This window comes from Rhyacophila brunnea, unplaced genomic scaffold, assembly GCF_057557595.1.
Source record: "Rhyacophila brunnea isolate RB1 unplaced genomic scaffold, BYU_Rbru_1.0 scaffold_2, whole genome shotgun sequence".
Classification (NCBI taxonomy): Eukaryota; Metazoa; Arthropoda; class Insecta; order Trichoptera; family Rhyacophilidae; genus Rhyacophila; species Rhyacophila brunnea.
The window spans coordinates 52,306,717-52,327,578 of NW_028232859.1; the positions used below are offsets into that span (position 1 = coordinate 52,306,717).

At 34.2% G+C, this 20,862-nt stretch overlaps 2 protein-coding genes across 3 annotated transcripts in view; one reads left to right on the top strand and one right to left on the bottom strand.

Annotated features, from left to right (window-relative positions):
- Nucleotides 1-7,862: 7,862 nt before the first annotated feature.
- On the bottom strand, nucleotides 7,863-9,567 carry Rap2l (Ras-associated protein 2-like). Its single transcript, XM_085946761.1, has one exon. The coding sequence runs from the start codon at nucleotides 9,237-9,239 to the stop codon at nucleotides 8,694-8,696; it is 546 nt and encodes a 181-aa protein (XP_085802887.1). The 5' UTR covers nucleotides 9,240-9,567; the 3' UTR covers nucleotides 7,863-8,693.
- A 2,755-nt stretch (nucleotides 9,568-12,322) lies between these two features.
- scramb1 (phospholipid scramblase 1) overlaps nucleotides 12,323-20,862 on the top strand; it is a 34,465-nt gene continuing 25,925 nt past the window's right edge. For both annotated transcript variants that reach the window (XR_015070657.1, XM_085947285.1), the window contains exons 1-2: nucleotides 12,323-12,496; nucleotides 14,579-14,616. Coding sequence is in view for 1 of the 2 variants with exons in the window: in XM_085947285.1 (XP_085803411.1) it covers nucleotides 14,580-14,616 (37 nt within the window). In the remaining variant the exon portion in view is untranslated. The remainder of the gene's footprint in view (nucleotides 12,497-14,578; nucleotides 14,617-20,862) is intronic.

The following is a 20,862-nucleotide window of genomic DNA, read 5'->3' on the forward strand; positions in this document are numbered from 1 at the left end:
GAACACTGTTTTCCTTATTAAGTAGCTAAGGTGATTATCATCATAAGGATACAGATATAAATCTTTAAGTAACGTTGGTCTAGCAATCATTCTAGTTTGGAACTTGACTAATTACTAATAATGGTGAACATACCTAAATTGTCTTCACCATTTACTTAATTAAACCAAATTCAGTCACTCTTTAATCAAACGTTGTCTTTTCTTGTTATAAATCATAATATAATACGGAAGAGCTATATTATTATCAGTATTGCCAACTGTCTTTGACAAAAACATGCCGGACGGGGTATGAAAATAAGCTATTTGGTAGGAAAAACGCTAGATTTTGTGAAAATAAAATTGCAAATAAATTTACTTATTCTAAGTCTAAGTACCAAGAACAAAGTCAAAACCTTTGTTTTCGCTTATCGAAGAAAAGTGCAAACATCGAAAAAAATGTCGATACGTGTAAAGACCGCACATTTTAACAGAAATATGTTTCAAAATTGACAACAAATACCTATATTGTGTCAATGGCGTTCAAGTTTCGTTTCATTTTTGAAGATGAGAGCTTCTTTCTTATAGGACAGACATAGATAATTAAAGAACTTAATATCTTTTAGATTAACAATTATTGTTAAATTATTATTTTATATATGCGGAGATTCGGAACAATATACAAAAACATTAAAAATAATGTAAGAATCGTCTTTTATTTCTCATTAAATTAAGTACCGACCTACCTGTATTAAAACGTTTTTTCAATACATTTAAAGCTGTTGGAGACTCAAAAAACTCTAGTAAAAACGCCACAAGCCAGATGCGTTTTTTGCAAGCTAAAAAATGCTAGATCTTGCAAGAAAAACGCTAAATTGGCAACGCTGATTATTATATTATGAGCTTTTAAAGCTTTATCGATTATACAAACAAACTAATAACATTTTCTTCATTAAAATATCATTCTGATAATTTAACAGTTTTAAAAGTGATTTTAAAGGATTATTGATGTTGTGGGCATCAATGATATCATATCAATGACAAAAATAATACGACAATAATCATTGAACAATCAATACAAACTGTTCACTTACGAATAATATGTCAACTATTCTGACTCGATTCACTGTGTCGATAAAATTAGACAATCTGTCCAACATATATAAGAGCCAACATATAGATAGGCGGGATTGGTATATTGTGGAAATAGATTGATTCGACCATGACATTCGACACGGAACTATCGTAAAGTGGTAAAGTTGCGTAGCCATTTTTATCAACTGACATGTAAACAATCAAATGTAATAGTAATTTTAATGGGTATTTATTATTGTTTGTTAAGTTATTTGTTGAAAGATTGCGAAAGTGTCATGAAATGCGTAGTTTTCAATAGTCGATTACAAAATAGGATCAATGTACAGGACAATAATGATAGCATTAATAATTAAACATTATAGTAACTAACGGCCATCGTTATTTTTTATGAAATGCAATATGGCATAGTGGTATATCTGCATGGGCGCGAAACCCTAGAGATGCAGGTTCGATTCCTGCTAGGTGTCGTATAAGAAATTATTTGAAGATTTTTTCAGAAGGATAGTACTAATAAATAACTATAATTTAACTTAAATATTATAATATAACCATATAATGGAACCAGGGCATAGAAAATCTCAATATTAAAATGGACACGGTAGCAATTTTAACATGAACGTTAGCAATGCAATGAGGTTTCCATTATTGAAATGTATGAGTAAATAGGATTCATTTTTCAATCATATTTATCTGGTTCCGAAAGAAAGTTAATGTGTTTGGGCAGACTCTGGCGTCTTAAAAGCAAGGGCAATTATGGGGGTCCTTCTACTCTTCAAATGTCTCAATAGTTAATACGCAACAATTATAAAATTCTTTTAATTGTATAGGTTACGTTAGGTTCAGTTAATTATTTAACTTCATGTGGTTTGTTTGTCGTTAGGTTAGGTTTACTAAAACGTTCAACACCGATGTCACTGAAGATACTACTTAAATTACTATGGAGATGAGTTAATAGTAACTAAGTAAATATAATTATTATTAACGTGATATCAGAGTTTTCTGACAGTAGTAATTAATAATATGACAATTAAAAAATAATTACTGTCGCAAAATCAAATAAATGAGTACATTTTTCAATAAATAATATTGGTAGATAATTTGCCCAGTGACAATTTATTGTTTCCTGCGATACTAAGAACTAATATATTCTAATCGGTAAGTAGGTACATAAATACTAACGTATATTTTTTACAGTATAGTAAAATGCCGCAAGAAAAAATCCGCGTCCACCAGGTTAATACCCAAACGAAATGTTTTTATCTATTACAATATTTTCCTGTTGGCGTTGCCCTTGATTTTAGCTAAACATTGATTAACGTGAAATTGAAATTACTTACTCCACTGGAAATGACCTTTACGTATTTACTACTTAATTGTGTGTGAAATATATTGCCCATGTCCATTTTGACACACCAATTAAATTCGCATGATAACATCGAATTAAGTATGGGTAAATAAATAATTTTCAATATTGCCAAAGAGCTGACGGTTTCTCTCTACTTTGTGATTTTAAAATTGAATAGTTTAGTCGTAACATGATCATGACGTGTGTAACAAAAACAAAGATTGACTTTTTTAGATTGGACAAAAGCTTTATAAATAGTTTTGAGGGCTCTTTTAACATATGAATGTATGCAGCCTTGCTTGTGCAAGTGTAATTCAGGGATTGTTATACATACATACATAGTATGGATAATATGTCAAAGAATTCAGTAGGTATGTGAAAGTCTGCAAGCTATAACGGTATGGAACCTTTTACTGCTCGAAGTGGTAAGTATGGTCCATATTAACAGCTGATCACTGCTTAAGGACGACACATTCTAAGGGACGGAAAATTGGAGAAAGAACGCAGACATTACAACTTTTAAGGGTAGGTTTCATAGGAATCGTGTGACTTTTCGCCTGCAGCGCTCACGAAGATGCCCTAGATTTTAACGTAAAATGCTAAAGATTTCCTTCCATTAACCACGGCTGTGTTTCATACATGATACATTGAAATAATACAATTTACATACAATGTCGACATAATGGGATTATGGAGGCAGCGTTTAAGCGCGAACCAAATTGAGGTGCATGTCGCCTACTGTCACGCTGTCGCGGCGAAAATTTAGTCCATGGTTTCGTCATTTGGCAGAATATTTTGAACGTGCACCATCTCCGTAAATTCACTGATGAATAGTGCCTACTATAATGTATAGTAATTTGAATTATTATTCATTATTCATGCTAATCTCAATTAATTTAACAGTTTCTACTTGTGCGTATGTTAAAATTACATGCGACATGACATCCATAGATAATATTTTGTAAAGAACTCAACCTGCATGTTTGTTTATATGTTCAAAATGTGCTACGGGATGGGAGCCACAGTCTGATAACATTTTAAACATCAAGAACAACGACATTACACACTTTTTCCCGTAGCGGCAGGCCGTGACAGTAGGCGACATGCACCTCAATTTAGGTCGCGCTTTAAAGTCTGCTTAAAGGCCGGACTTTGTCTAGAAACGTCACAACGATTTATAAAGAAGTATTGTTGATGGTGACAACATTAAGTGCAAATTGGTAGAATATTTTACCAGTTATGCCAGTCAAATGACACGAATATTATTCGAGGTGAAATAGATGTAGAATAGTACTGTATACTCGCTATCTGCAAGTTCTTGCGGATAATTCGCAACGTTGACTTGTCGATTGCGCGATAAAATGGCTGTCCGTAGTTGCGGGGACACGAACCGGTGCCCCTGCTTCCCACACAGCGCTCCTTTTACGAACAAGCCGTCCCATCACTTCCTCGCCTCGTTATGCGATAGCGTCTTGTGTAATCTTGCAAGATCTACCGCTCAGTCCGAACACACTGTCCGTGCAAATCAACCAATAATTTATTGTTGAGCCCACGAATCGAACAAAAAGTGCAATAATGCCATCCAACAAACACATCATCCTCGCAAAGATAATTGAGGTGACGACTGATAAAGGTAATATATAATTAAAAAATGAGTTTGAAGCAATTTTCACATCACCACACATGTACATAATAATGTATAAAACATAATCAAATGTGTACTTGACTGCCTTGTATAAAGAGAAATATTGTATCCATAAAACCTAGTCCACACCAATATTAAATATACAAATATTGTATATGGAAAAACATTGTATGTATACAACTTTCGAACAGTTTGGTATACATAATATGTACATAGATATTATCTATAATGTTCGTCGAACCGATGTATTTTGGCATGTATTAGGCATAATATCTGGGCATACAATCCCATGTGGATACATTGTATAGAAAATGTTGTTATTTCCATACCAACGTAGGTACGTAATTTGACTATTTTGGCCTGACTACATATTAATAAACATAGAGCAATATCAACAATTTTTTTAGAAAAATAATAAAGGATCGTTTGAGATCAATACTGCTGCATTTCTAAAATGTTCAAAACAGCTGTGTACAATTAACAGTCGTATCTGTTGGTGTTTCCCAACCAGTGTGCCACGTTTTTTTCTAAAACTATAATTAAGTGCAAACGTATAATTATGTCAAGAAAAACTACTTATTTAAACAATTTTGGTACCTATGTCACAAGCTTCTAATTAGTTTTAAAGTGTGTCGCTAGCTAAAAAACGTTGAAAACACTGGCATAGGTAATGAACTTTGACGTCGCACTTGGGCATCAACAAAAGTATAGGTAAAGTTAGTGCTCGTTTTAATTTATCGTTGAGAAAAATGGCGTAAATAAATCTGACAAAAAAATAATATTGTGCCCACGAATCGCCTTTGTCCCACATCACAATAATGCTCGGACATGTTGATCGGGAGGCGAAACGTAACATATGTTCGCGTAATCATTTGTGAGTTTTCGTAATCCTCCGATGACGGTTACAGCTTCTGATTTTGAATCGAGTTTTAATGGACGACTGTTCTTAATTTAAAATATGGCATCCATTTATTTTATGGGTCGTTATCAACGATACGTACCTATACCGATGTAGTTTAACAAAGTTAACATTGGATACCGACGATATGGGGACGTTGAATGTTGCCAATGATACCAATATTTTCCTCAATTATATAAACTATATTCCATACGGAGGAAACCTCTTCACACAATCTTGCGTCATTAGACGAATTTAGAATTAGAAATGACGTAGTTTAAAAAAAAACGTTATGGCACGTAAATTCTAGTAATAACAAAAATGCATTGCAAAATTGGCTGCAATATTTTTCGATATGGCAATTTCATAAAATTTCGATTTAGATAATAATAAGAAACGTGTATTATATTATTATAACATTTATACACTGGCATAAGTAAGTAATAAATTATTTTTATAGTGGCAGCATATTAAAGCAACGATGAATATTATGTAGATATACATACTTGTTATCCTGAGACTCGAGAGTGGTATTTAATAAAATCAATACGAAATAAGTCTATAATCGAATAAGTGTATATTTAATAGGCGAAGCAAGAAATAAATAAATAAAAAACATCATAAAGAATTAATTAATACAGAAAAGTACTTGTAGGTTTAATCATTATTCGCCAGTTAATCCAACCAAGTCAGTGTTTCGTGAAAATATGACCTTGAATTCTCCAAGTTGTCAAAATTAATACAAGTTCATTGACTATGACGAATAAGTATATACCAATATTACCAATTACCAATCGTACCATAATTAATTATTATATTTTTTTTCATTCATAAAATTTTACATCGGTGATACCTACGTATTAATAATTAATTGCAGAATTAAAATACACAGGCCTTAAAAAATACATCAATGACATTTAAATACCAAAGAATGGATTAATAAGATAGAAATGCGAAAACCAGTCGGGCATAGACTAATACTTTGAGGGCAGTTTTGATTTATGACTTATGTGGGGAGGCCATTTACCGCAATAAATACAAAACCCTTTGAATTACTACAAATATACGAATATTAAATGTGCGTTTCGTTTACGTGACTAACTTTAATGCACGTTATGATACAGACGTAAATATTGAAAATAACATAGGTATTCCGTAACACGACGTATTTAAGTTTAACCCATATTTCTATACACTCGCGAATCGTACCTTCTTACAGCCACACCCAGAAGACAAATCACTTCCCATTCTTTTCGTGTCCCTGTCCAACCCTACACAACATGACAGTACCTAATGAAATAAACATTTATATAATACTCAAGTATATAGTAATAGCAAATATGTTTTGTGGGTAAATACCTAGTAACACATTATAAATGTCATGAAATATGCACTTAAAGTAATTAATGCTAATATGTAATCAAAAGACAAACATATGCGACGTGACTGAACTGACGTTTACGCTTAGGATCTCCATTATACAATTAGTAGGTAGGTACTTTAGGTATTTTAGTTGAGAAATGACTTCAAAAATAAATGATTCAAGTAGGTATTTGTCTAGTAAAAACTGTACAATTAACAAAGAAATTGGTCCCACAATATGATTAATTGATTATTAAAACCAATGACATTAATATGGACGAAGCATCTAGACAAAAAAATGACACTCACTTTTTTGTCGGGTCTGCCGAATGGCATAATCTATTCTAACGCCATTACAATAAAGGTGATATTGCTGTAAATTCCTGATGCTCTTTGTCGGGTCTGCCGAATGGTTCGGTTCGAACGGGTTCGCTCAAATGAACATTGACACTAGAAACACTGTTCTAACGCCATTACAATAAAGGTGATATTGCTATAAATTCCCGATGCGTGATATCGCATAATGTAAATTGCTTGACGTCTACCTATACATGTGCGAATGTGGCTATGAGCGAATTTACTTGCTAGCTACTGTACTGAGTGAGTTGTCCATTAATAATGTCATTGATTAAAACCCTTATAAAACAATTATTCATTTTATTAAATGTATCATAAAAATATAATAGGTAAATACACACATTATTATCATGAATTAACTACCAAGCCGTAGTCATGAATCTCTTGAAGATCAAATTAATATTGAATTTCTTTAAATTATTTAAATGTGTGTGGGCTAGGTACGTTTATAATAATTATTATGTAGAAATAACAGCAATTTCGTGTAATAAATGAATAATTGATAAGAAATACCAACCGTATGACAATGATTTTGTAATTATTACTTACGTTGTTTTACGTTTAATATAAATAATCGTAAAGTTAGTAGATACCTATCTATTTATATCATCATTATGTGAATATTTAATTGCATTAATCTAAGAAATTATATAGGTACTACCTATAAGGAATGTTTTATGAAATCGGTACTACCTGTGTTGTAACTATGTAGTTGTTTAAAATTAATAATATTACGACTTTATACTTAGAAATGTAAATTAAGTTATCAATGTGTAATTATTTGTAATAATTAAATTACATCAGAATAGGTATGTACCTAATTCAAATCAAACAGGTTTATTATTATTATTACATTATAGTCATTATACTATATTTTTGTGATTCATGAAATGGAAATTTTCTTGTTCACGTTTTTCCTTAGACGAATAACTTCCAAGTGGTCTCTTCTACCAGTAAATTACTATAGTTCTTGATTTCTTATATTATAATACTATTGTACATAATATGTAATTATTAATTAAATTGATATGTTTCTCTGAACTTAACCACTAATTTTATGTATGAGTGTGTTGATGTAAGTGTGTTGGCTTGTGTGCCAGGGTGTTTCATGTTCAACCTACAAAGAATAAAGGAATAAAATTACCTGGGTAATGAATGCATAATAATAAAACTTCACTGGTTATTTTACTCTCCCACTTAAAAACTTTTATTAGATATTTATTATACGTATATATCACAAATCCTGGTAGACTTTTTAACACAATCACGCAACATACAAACTTGCGACATGGCTTTGTTACGCTTATTTATAAAAAAATTACATATAAAACTTTAGAGTTTTCAGCACATGTTCGTTTTCATTCGACCATTGATTAACCTGACGTTATCATTTAATTCACTCCTGAGGATTTTGCAGTATTCACACGCGCCAACAATGACGGTTCCACAAAACGAAAAAACACGTACAGACCATTTAAAACACTATCATCGACGAGATTACATAATATTATATACAAATCTTAAAAAATAATTACTATACATTAAAATCATAGTCGGTAATTTAGTTATGTTTTGATTCGCGCGAAACTCAAGAGTCGAAAACTCTGAAGGTACACCAATACAAACTCATATTATTTTGGTACACCAATATTATTTAATTGTATTATGCAGTCGGTCCCCGCTTTCCACAACGGGACATTGAACGCGATACTAAAATATCTTGTTAATACAAAGTATAAAAGCTAATATTTTGATCATCGAAGTTTTAATTAAGACGATCAGTGATAAAAACACACAATCTGATTCTTTTCATATTAATATGACTGTGAGAAGTACGTAAAAAGCGTCGTAGAAAGGTAAAAATTACCGCTAAACGTATGAAAATATCTGATAGAGCACCACGATCGGACAGCGGCGTCGATAAGACCGGACCGAAGATGCGGTCCAGGCCATTTCCTGCAAAACGAGAACGACACTTCGCCTTCCCGGTGGAAAACGTCCTCCGCGTCAGACTATTAAAGTACCGTACAGCAACAATAGCTCTTCTTTTCTTTTTCGGGGCTAACGTTCATTTCGCGCACTATCTCCGCAAACATCTCGTTGACGTTGGTGCGACTTTTGGCGGACGCCTCCACGAAAGGGCAGCCCCACATGAGAGCCTGCGCGGATCCTTCGTTCACCGGGACCTCGCGCTGGTGTTCCAAGTCTGCCTTGTTGCCCACCAGCAGAATGGGGACTTTCTCCTTTCCCTTCACTCTGGTGATGAGCTCCTTCATCGGCTTGATGTCCTGGAACGTCTGGTGATTAGTCAGCGAGTAGACGACCACGAAACCTTGGCCGTTCTTGATGTACAGGTCTCGCATCGATGCGAATTGTTCCGTCCCGGCGGTATCGAGGATTTCCAAAACACAGGGAGAGTTATCGACTTCGATCTCTTTTCGGTAAAAGTCCTCGATCGTCGGGTCATATTTCTCCATGAAACAACCGGACACGAATTGAACAGTCAGTGCACTTTTTCCAACCCCACCCGACCCCAGCACGACTACTTTAAAATCGCGCATTTTTACAACTTTAAAAACACTGATAGGTTAAGTCTACCTTCATCAATTAGAATGCAATAGTTTGCTGAAAACATTTATACAGTCCGCGATACATACGAGTGACGCACTGGCTAGAAAACAAAGCCTGATTCGACTAACTTTAGCCATCGCAACACTACTTGTTCACCCGCATCGCCATTTTACTCGACTGGCGAAGTTGGACATTCGACAAACGACGGAACTCAACAACACGAACACAACTTCAACCTCAACCTATCTCATCTGACAGCCAGCGTCACTCTGCACTCTGCAGGCGGAATTTTGTACTATTTTGACGGAAACTAAAACCCTGCCGACCGTATTTATAACTAAAAATCAAAACAAATGCTACTGAGAATCAAATATCTCATTGTAATAGCTTTATATTAATATTTCAAAAACATATTTTAAGTTAGATCCTAAATAATATTTTACACGCTTTATATGTTTTCTTGATTAATATTTGATTTGAACGAAGACATAAAGTCTTCCATTTGACTAAAAAGATACGTACCGATACAAGCTTTAATAGCTTTATGAACAGTGATATTGGAATTAAATACTTTATGATACGAAAAAAGTCCTAAGCTGGGGTGAGATTGAACCTCCAATGTTAATATCATTAGATCACTGCCATATTATTATTTAAAGTAGATTAATTAGGTACCTACCTATTATGCTAAACGAGGTTTTTTGAAATACCTATTGATACAGTGCGAAAACTTTACGGTGATGGGCGGCGGCTTAAAGCCGCGTTGACACGATCCAAGTACGACCCAAGTACACCGGACCGAGCGCCATCCAAGCGCACTCGTGTGAGATAGCTTCATATAAATTACTCCTATCCAAGCGAACTTGGATGAGTAGGACGCGGTCCGAGTAGCTTGGATAGGAATAATTAATATGAAGCTGTCTAATACGAGTGCGCTTGGATGGCACTCGGTCCAAGTGTACTTGGATCGTACTTGGACCGTGTCAACGCGGCTTAAAGAACTAGATCCCCTCCTCTCGCGTTTCAGTATTCATTCCCCTCACCTTGAACACATTTGACGTTTCTTATAAGTGCGCGGTATCAGTCATTTAGACGTGGTAATAAAGGCAAAAGTTTTGAAATGTGACAGTAGGAATTTTATAAGTCATCTTATCTCCTACTGTAAAAAATAAAAACGATAAAATAACCTCATTCGGCTCTTCAACAACGTTATCGATAGAGTCAGCCCCCCTTGTGGGGGCCATGCACCAAAATTACTTCATTTATGTTTTTTTTATTTGATAAATAATTTCATATAATATGTACAAACAACTTAACACACAACAAAGAATTACATGTACATATTTCCGTGTGTTTGTATTATCAATATAATAACTAATTGTTGTGATACCTGATAATGAACGTAAAAGTTTTATATATTTTGACTTTACATTTGAAAGAGCAACCCGAAGTTCTTGGTCAAGACCCTTCAAGCAAGATTGCTTATTATTTTTAATTATAACTTTGCGTTGAAAAACTTTGCTCACCTAGATATGTCCGAGGATACTCTTTGTTAATCGAAATCCAGAAAATAGCCAATGGAACATCGGCGAAGTTCAGTTTTAGCTTCCCGTCGTTGTTTTGTTTGTGATGTTTTTGGATCCAAACTTAATTGTTTGTTTTCAATGGTGGTCTGGTAGGTCCTTTGGTCCATTTGTAGAGATCCTTGTCTTAACTCCTTCTAATTTATCAGAGCACGTCAATATATTTTCATTCTGATCTTGGATTGTTTTATTAAGTTCATGCAGGTGCTCAAATATAGTACCAGCCTTGTACACAAATTTGGCTATTAAGTACCTAAGAAATATTGTATATTATAATAAAATATTTGTGTTTTTTTAAGCAATGCTTCGCGGCACACCGATTGCGGAGCAATGCTCTAGAGGAGCATTTTCCAAATGGTGATTGAGGTGAAATTAAGGGTACCTTTTCAGTGTATATTTACCGATTTTTTGTGTATCCAGTTTCATTATGGAGTTGCCAATTAGGTACATAGTATGTAGGTACCCATCGACACACAATAATCAAAAATTTCATTGCACCACCACATATTTTTAAATGTTACAATAAAATAGCGCTTTTTTGGTATTAAAGGAAGTTTGTGATGATTATCTGTTTATCTCATTTATCTGGTCGACTCGCCACGCCGGGCCCCTAAGCTAGAGCCCTGTCAGCCCCCCCCCCCTGAAAATATTGGCATGCGATACCTAAGGTTTCCGAATAATATTCTGAAGTACCTAATGAGAGTCACATGCTCTTGTAATTTGATTGTTTGATTTTCAAAATGACACTGTCGACTTAAGTTCAGGTTTATGGCGCGTGAAATAGGTACCTAAACCTATTTTTGTTTTTTTTAATATAATATTACACAATTTTATATTGTTTTTGAGCGATATTTTCATCGATTCCCCAGATTGTATTAGGTGTGGTATTTATGCATTCATCAATTTATAATATAGGTATCAGTAAGTGCCGAGGTACCTAGTTAAGTATTTAAATTAATAAAGGGATAACTTTACTGTTCAAGCGTAGGTACTTTTCTTTTCGGTTATGATTTATTACCTCCCTCCTATAGGCAGTCTTCCGCTTAGCCATCATTATAATAAATTAATAAGTTTAATAAGAGTTTCAATAAAATGAAAACGTTATACCTATTACAAAAATAAATAATGCTAACCATGCGTACCGCATCCTGTAATATTTACGATAGGTAATACATAAAATAATATTGTGATTATATAAAATGAGGTGTCAAAGCTTATATTGAAACTATAGCACTCCTGCTGCTGACCGCTGTACGCCATCTGACCAGTGTTGCCAACCGTACTATAATTAAAATTGCCTGGATGGGCTAAAAAAAAAGAAAGTTCTCGACTTTTGTTTTCAATGGATTTTTTTGAAATTGCAGGAAAGTATTGGTCATTCAACGCGTAGGTACTATATTTTTGCCGAAACACTATAATTTTTTGTCTGCGTGACATGCATGACAAAAATGCGGCAACACTGTCGGTGACAGCCCGATCGAAATGAAGTTAGTAGCAGTTGAGTGAAGCGGCGTGAAGTTGTCGGTAATAGGTATATTATGGATATTGAAGTTTTTCCGATAGAACGCGGGCGTTGCATTGAGTTCTAAAAATAAACCAGAAAAAATTGGTTTAATTGGGCGCGGTTTATTATATTGAAGAACAAAATACATTGAAGAAAACACGTGAGCTCTCATCTTTTCTCTAATTGTTAAGGCTTTATTCAATTTCGATCCACAAAACACATTGAATTACTTGTTTCTGAATTCCTGAAATATCTAAAAACAATCTATCAGGCAGTGACGAATCCGAGCTCGAGTAAAAATATCCTACTCGCCTTTAGTACATAGCAAAAATAATGTTTTGTTATCATCGTTAATGTATGTTTTGAAAACAGCACTACTCACTACTGGTAGATAATATCGTTAGTGACTTTTTGCTATCTGTTTCTCCTGAAGCAAAATGTTGTTTTATTGATATTAGGTGCCTAGATACCATAATATTATATTATATCAATTTACTTCAATTATTAGATTAGACACTTGAGCCATAAAAGGACAAAAACATCGAAAAAATTTAATTACGAGAGCTTATGCAATCGTGTACAATTAAAGATTTTGATAATCTTTTCGCTGCTGTAAAAAGAACAGTGGCACACCAACTGTCACGCCAAATAGATATAGCGAATAGTTGTGAAAATTCATTTTTTAATTACATTACAAATAAATCACTTCATATTATAATATCGTACTCCATATCGTCATTTTGGTTAAGGTGTTTTGAGATCAAAAACTAAACCAAAACTTAACATTCTTGACGTTTGCCAATTTTCACAACTAGTCACCATAAAATTTATCCACGGCTATGCATACATGATGGGTGAAACCTAGGTAGCACCATAAAATGACAACGCGTCTCGGTTACGCTTGAAGAATGAGATTGGTGAGACATTGAAGTTAATGGCGCCACCAAACCACACCCGGTCTTAATCGGGCGTATCACGGAACCCTATGTTTGATATGAATCATAGTTTTTTTATGACTGGGAATGTTCAGTACCAGTTACCCAAGACTGAGTTTACAGATTTTACTCTAATGCAAAGTGCCGGGGGAGAGAAAAGGCACAGAGAATTAACAAAAAGGAAATGAATTTATAATATAAGTAATATATATAACAAAAAACGAAGCTAATCATATGGACTGCAAAAATTATGTAAAGACATCTTCACGCCCGCAGTAAGACGCCGCAAATTTTCTAAAAGCAAGATAATTGGCCTTTGTAGCGACCAGGTCGGACGGCCCGATGGACCCAACACCTAGTTGGACCGACTTGTGCATCTCTTCCCTCGGAGCACATTCTGGAACATTCCCAGAGGATGTGGTTTGCATCCTGTTTTTCTTCGCCGCATGGACATGTCAGTCGGGTAGCAAGTTCAAGCTCTAATGAGCTTGGCAGCGAACCCGCCATGGCATGTCAAAAGTTGACTGGTGTATTGGTCAGGAGTCAACGTGGTTATCTCCAATTGCAATTTTATATCAGGGAAAAACAAATAAGTGTGATAGAATACTGAAATGTCATTTTGATTTCCATAGTAACGCACGTATATATCCCTTGGTCGTTTCATTCCATTTTCCATTGCATCAGCCTCCATGACAATTTTTCACATACTGAAACTTTTTTTGGTTTGTGATACCTACTAGCATACTAAAGAGTATTGAGTTTATAAAAATTTTGAAGAAATCAATCTCCTTTATTCTGTCATCAAGTTTTGCACTTGATTATGAAGAATTAAACTGATCTATGATCTAGGATTAAAGTCACCAGTTGACCATTAAAAACCTGAAGTTTGCTCATGAGACTGAACCAAATTGTCAGGAATGTCTTCCAAATCTTCCATTTTTACATCACTTTCATCTGACATCGTCAGATCATCGTCATCATCGTCAATGCCTTGTTGTAGCTTGCTTAGAAATTCTTCTGAATCTAGAGAGATATCTCATATCTGACAGTGAAAAAATTTAAGATAAATGGGGCGAGGAAAACCCTTGTGAAAATAATCTATAACTAATAAAATTGGAATGTGTTTCGACCATTACATCCTGTGTAAATAATTTGCAATCTTTGACATGATAAAGTTAAATATATATTGTACATTTGTAATTTCCGCATTGTGGTGCGTTAATCACATTAAATTTAATAGCATCTAAATTGAGCACATAGATATGTTTGTTTTGAATAATAATTACTTCCATTTTTTATTATTTCAGGATGGCACAAGGTCCTGGTGGATATCCTCCATACAATGGTAAGAAAACATACATAAATATTTCAATATCTAATAGATTAATTACCTTATTTCAGTACTCTCTCAGTAATCCGCCACCCCAAAAACCAGACAATTGTCCAATTAATGAAAACGGCGAATTATAGGGCATACAAACAAAATGTGGTAAAAATTAAAATAAGTATTTTGTTTTTTTGAGAAATTTGTACTAGAAAATTACAGTTTTATTTATAAACTTAGTTTATTAAGGCTATACTTCAGCTGAGGCATGGTCTAAAAAGATCATGACCACGCGACTCACAGATTGTGCAAACGACGCGTGCAGAACAGAACATAATTTGTCATAAAAATTCAACATGCGTCCGTTTAATATTATGTTTATTGTTATATTAGTAATAATAATATATTCATTGAGATGTTTTCTTTTTCGAGTAAATGCATAACATTTTTTTGGTTATCTTTACACAATTTAAGAATATATTCCTCCGACGCCATCACAAAACATATTGACGTGCTCACAGCTCGACTATCGCTCTCCGATTGGCAACGAGTCCGAAATTTCGTCCCACCTATTGTTGAAAATTATTTGCTGTTTCACTGAAGTATGCTCTTAAGGTGACGCATCAGTGAAACGCCAAATAATTTTCAACTGTACGCGCGACGAAATTTTGGACTCGCTGCCATTCAGTGAGAGAATGTTGACCCAGGAACATGTCACTTTGCTGCGTGATGGCGACGGGTCAATTAATTCTAAAATCGTGTAAAGATGACTAAAAACGTTACCCATTTACTTTAAAAAGAAAACATGTCAATGAATATATTATTATTGTTACTAATAGAACAATAAACAGAACATAAAATGGACGTATGTTGGATTTATATGACAAATAATATTTCGTTTGACAGGCGTCATTTTCACCCGCCACCCGCAATCCGCGCATCGCCTAGCAACGATCTTTTTAGACCGTGCCTCAACTAATGCATGGCCTTAACTAAATATTAAACAGTAAATCACTTGACACAACCAGTTGTTCAGTGAGGCAGATATTCTTGAATGGCTTAGGATTCCTGGCTTTCCCAATGACCAAAAGCTTCATTTTGTGTGTCCTATTCCAATTTCCTCCCTGGTTCATTACTTTCTTCGCGATGAACGTACGTTTTATGAAGAAGTTTCCAAAATAAACCCGTCTCATCTGTGTTGTATACTTGTATGTGGTGGACTACTGAATTTGACAATCAAATACTGGCGAATTATACAGCTTGATTTTGTGCTTTCAACTGGTAAAAATAACGGGTGATTATAGTAGTTGTCGGATAATTGAGCGGCGGATTACTGAGGGTGTACTGTAAGTATATCAAATTGTAAAAGGGAAAGATAAAATAAATGTGCATATTATTTTTATAACTAGACATAATACCGTTTTTACAGACTGAACGAACTCTGATTTTATGATTTTAAAGTTAACTAATATAGTTATTCACCATACTACAATAATTATTTATCATTAGTCGGGGTCAGTCCACTTCTGAATGAAGACCTCCCAGAAGTTTGATCCACTCTTCTCTCAAACCTTAGTTCTTCACTGCCATATACATCCAGTAGGTTGTAGGGCGGCTCCGTGGTCGCTTAGCACCCCTAAAGTTGTGATTATATTATGGTGCACGTCGCGTACTATCACGTGATGTCACAGTAAGCTGCCACTACGGGAGAAAGTGTATAATGTCATTTTTATTGGTGTTTAAAATATTATCAAACTGATGCTCCCATCCCGTAGCACATTTTGAACCTTTAAACGAAAATTGACAGCAAAATCTGCCGAAATCACCAGAACAACTATGAGGTCACCTCGCGTTGTACCGCACTGCATCGACACCTGCATGACTCAATGAACGTTTTTTATTATTTTCTACATGCCTACACATTTTCGACTCATGTCAAAATTGTGTGTTTTTTTTATTTTAGCAGTTTGCACTATGTATTTTGTATAATAATGTTGTCTATATCTATGGTCTGCAGGTTGGGTTCTGTTCAAAATATTATTTATGGATGTAATATCGAAAGTAATTTTAACGTACGCACACGTAGAAACTGTTAAAATTAATTGAAATTAGCATGAATAATGAATAATAATTCAAAATACTAATACATAAGGGTTGGTACTCTCCATCATATAATTTACAGAGATGGTGATCGTTCAAAATATTCTGCAACATGACGAAACTATAGACTAAATTTGTCGCCGTGACAGTACGCGGCGTGCATCTCAATATAACCCCAACTTTAGGTGACTGCATTTGTCCAGTTCAGCTGTTATCCATTTACCATCTGGCCATTGTCATTTCATCAACTATTTATTTGCGACCTCTTTCACATCATGGATTCTTGTCTACCTTCTTATTCTTTGTTTTCCTTTTTGCGGTTTTCCATCTGTGTTATGCCCAACATGCACCTTTCCAAACTACTTTGCTCTACTTTTAATATCTCAACTTATCCGACATTAAAGAGTTCATGTTTCACATACTGTAAAATCCTGTTTTTACATGTCCATATTTTATGTTTTCCCGCCATTTGCGTAATGTTTCTGCTGGTTGTTTCATTTTAGTACATTTAAAACCTTGTTTTACATTTGTATTTCAAATATTCAAAATTTAATAAAAATTTTTATTTCATTATTTATTTCAACATATTCAATTGAATACACTGGCAATCATACACCCATTCAAATAATGTTCCATTAAAAGAAAACACTGCCAGTTCCAAGAGAAAAGAAACATTGTCGAAAACGCGAAAGAAAACATTGACTTTTTTAAGATTTGAATTACTGTAGGATGCAAATTACATCCTTTGGAAATGTCCTAAAATGTACTCTGAAACGGAAGAGATGCTCAAGTTGGTCCATCTAGCTGTTGGGTCCAACCTGGTCACCACAAAAACCAATTTTGTTGCATTTTAAAAAAATGTGGCGTCTTTTTGCGGACGTGACAATTAGTTTTTCTATGTCCATATTGTTTTAGCTTTGTTTTTTGTACTACTTATATATTTATTAATATAAGAATCATTTATTTTTGTTGATTCGCCGTGCTCTTCTCTCCTCTCCCATGGGCACTTTTTGTTAAAAAGTCTTTGTAAACTCAAAAGCACACTTAAGGGCATCGCAACCTTTGTCCTGGGTATCTGCTTCTGAGACATTCCCAGGTGTAAAAAAATGGTGATGCTTCACACCGAACGATTAAGACTGTATGTGGTGCGGGGCCAGTTGGTTCAGAGTGGTCTATGTTTGTGTTGTACTGTTTGATGTGAACAATTTTATAAATGCTGATCAAAATCTAACTTGTACTCTTAAGGCCACATGTCCTCATTTTTACATGTAAGTTTGTTGTCGAATTAATGCACAGTAGATATTATGATTACATCACTGACAATATTAATTATTATTTATTTTATTTCATTTAACAAAGTTGATAAACATAATGTTATTGTGATTGATAAATTATTATTATTGTTACCAACTGTCATGTAACATGACCTTGTATACAAGATTTTTCAATGTCATTAGAAACCGGATTATATGCATTTGTATATTTTTAGCCAATTCTCACCGGTTGTTGAATATTTTACCCAAAATCTAGTGATGATGCATATTTTTGCTATATTTACTATATTGTGTAGTATACATTGTAGCCGGCCAAACCTATTAGCCGCACGGCTCTTAGAGCGCATTTAGCAGCCACGCGTCTATTGTTTTACTTTTGATAGGATAATATTATGAGGTCAAGTAAAACACAGACTCACGCGAGACAAGGTCGGACGATACCGTTCAGCGTCGCGCTCGCCTACTGCAGCACTCCTCCCACTAGGCATAAATTTTTATGTTGCATATAATCCGGTCTCTTTTTTTTCCCGACCATATCCGATCCTAATAGGATCATATGGGCCTCCACAGAGTGGAGGTTTGTATTAACAGGTTTTGTTTTTATGAGAAATGGATGTCAGCCACTTGCTCAACCTATTAGGTCCATACTCAGGCTCATACACAAATAGAAAAACAATATGTGTACTTGCCAGACCCAGGATTCGAACCTGGGACCCACGACGCCGGTCTCTAGTCATCATAATAATATTACACTATTAATTATATTTTCACCCAACATGATTATATCGACTGTGGAAAGGAAAAGGGGCGTAAGCCTCAGTTTTTGCAAAGTGGGTTTTATTTGTTATTAGCAAAGTATTCAACTCAATACATGGTATGCCCAAAGGATTTAAGCTGCAAATGACGAATTATTATGAAAATTTAGCTTTTAGTTTTTAGAAATGAAGGGCGTGTGAATTTTACGTCCAGGAAAAGGGGCTCAAACCACGTCAATGACATTATAAGTCGTTTAAGCAATCTTTTGTGGTAAGGAAAAGGGCGGTAAGCAACTTAATCCGTAAATGTATGAGGATAATGGCAGTTTTACTAAACGCTGACGGCCGGCTGGCTCAGATATGAACCATAATGAAGATTAAGTCACCTAATAGTTTCGCTCGCTCGTTTGACAGTCCAACACGTTTTTCGACACTCTCTCCATTAAAATTCATTTAAAGTATACTAATCCAGTGAAAATGGCAATAGAAAGAAGTTAAAATATTCTTAAAATGTGTGGTGTTAACATGGATGGAATAAACAACACAAAGAAAAATGGTATGACCTTAAAATTACGCCTTGAAATTGTTATGCCGCACAAGTGAAGCGTCATCGTTAATTCTCTGTAAATTGTTATAAAACATTATGTTACAACTTATATTGTGTCTTAATCATTGGTTAATGATCTCTAGTTCATATTAGATGATAAAATTAATAAAATATTTGCTATATTTACTTCAAACACCGCCGTGCGGTTTATAGGTTATGTGACATGTCAAACACAATTCTAAACTGAACTTGGTCTTATGTACGCTTATATTTACGATTAAAATCATTGTAATGGACAAAAATTATAATTATGCACCGTATTATTTATAGTAATAACATAAATCTCGAGTAAAATGCGTTTTGTTTTAATTTGTTGTCAGAAGCCACTGATCAAAGTGACAAGTGATTGTCAAGAACCAAATACATCCGCAAATATTGGTTATTTGTTATAAGTATTGTAAATAACTAAGATTAGCTTGAATCAATATACTATGTCTATCTATATATAATAAAATATTTGCTATATTTACTATTATCATTATTACTATTATGTAATGATTATGTGTCATTTATGGTTTAATAAAATACTTTTTTTCTGAAAATAATAAATTATGATTGTTCTAATTTTAAACTTAATATAATTAAACCATAGGAAATGAAAAAATATTAAATAAACATCTAGTGAAACACTATAAAGAAATACATTCCCAAGAATTTAATTAAAAATAAGTGTGAAAAAAGGCTATTTGCTGCGTAAGTCCACTGTATTTTATGAATACGACATTTGAAATTGGTAAGGAAAAAGGATGTTACCATCATTTTTATCGGTTTTCCTGTAATAACTTACGTAATTAATGTCAGATTGGGAAAATAATACACCAAATTATTAATCATTATGCACTTTAAGTCTGTATATATTTTTTATTTTGATTTTGACAGAAAATCATTGAAAAAACGTTTTTTGCTCCTCCTGTAAAATTTGCTTTGTGTGGATTACGCCCTTTTTCCTTTTTACAGTCGATATCCAAACCTACAACTTGAATAACGTAATATTTATAGTATTAAAATACTTAACATTGTCTTATCTCATTTGTCATGATGAAGGTTATCTTTGAGAGTTCACCTTGATTCCTTAAATTTTTTTGAAATACCTTTTATCAACAGCTTTTATCCAAATAATATTATCGCCATTCAGGTAAAAAATGCTTGTACAGGTCTGTTTACTGGACGCCAAGCAGGAACAGCGGCAATTTTCAATGCCGATTCCGGCAAAATGAATGAATTCAAGAATGATAACATAACCTAACCTAACTTCTTCTTCTTGGTCGTATCCTCATGGTTGAGGATCGTGACCACCTTTGAATTTTGTCATCCTTTGAGCGACCAACAGCCCGATTTTTCAACGAAGCACTACAAAACCCGTTGCCCGGCTACTTCGACAAAAGCATGACTAAAGTATGTGAAATTTTTAGTTTTATAGGAAATATTGTGCTTATACAGCTTTGAACGGTATCGAGCCATGAAGAAAAATTAACCATAAGTGCGAGTGAGCAAGCATTCGGCACGCCTATACCTCCGCTCTATGCGTTAA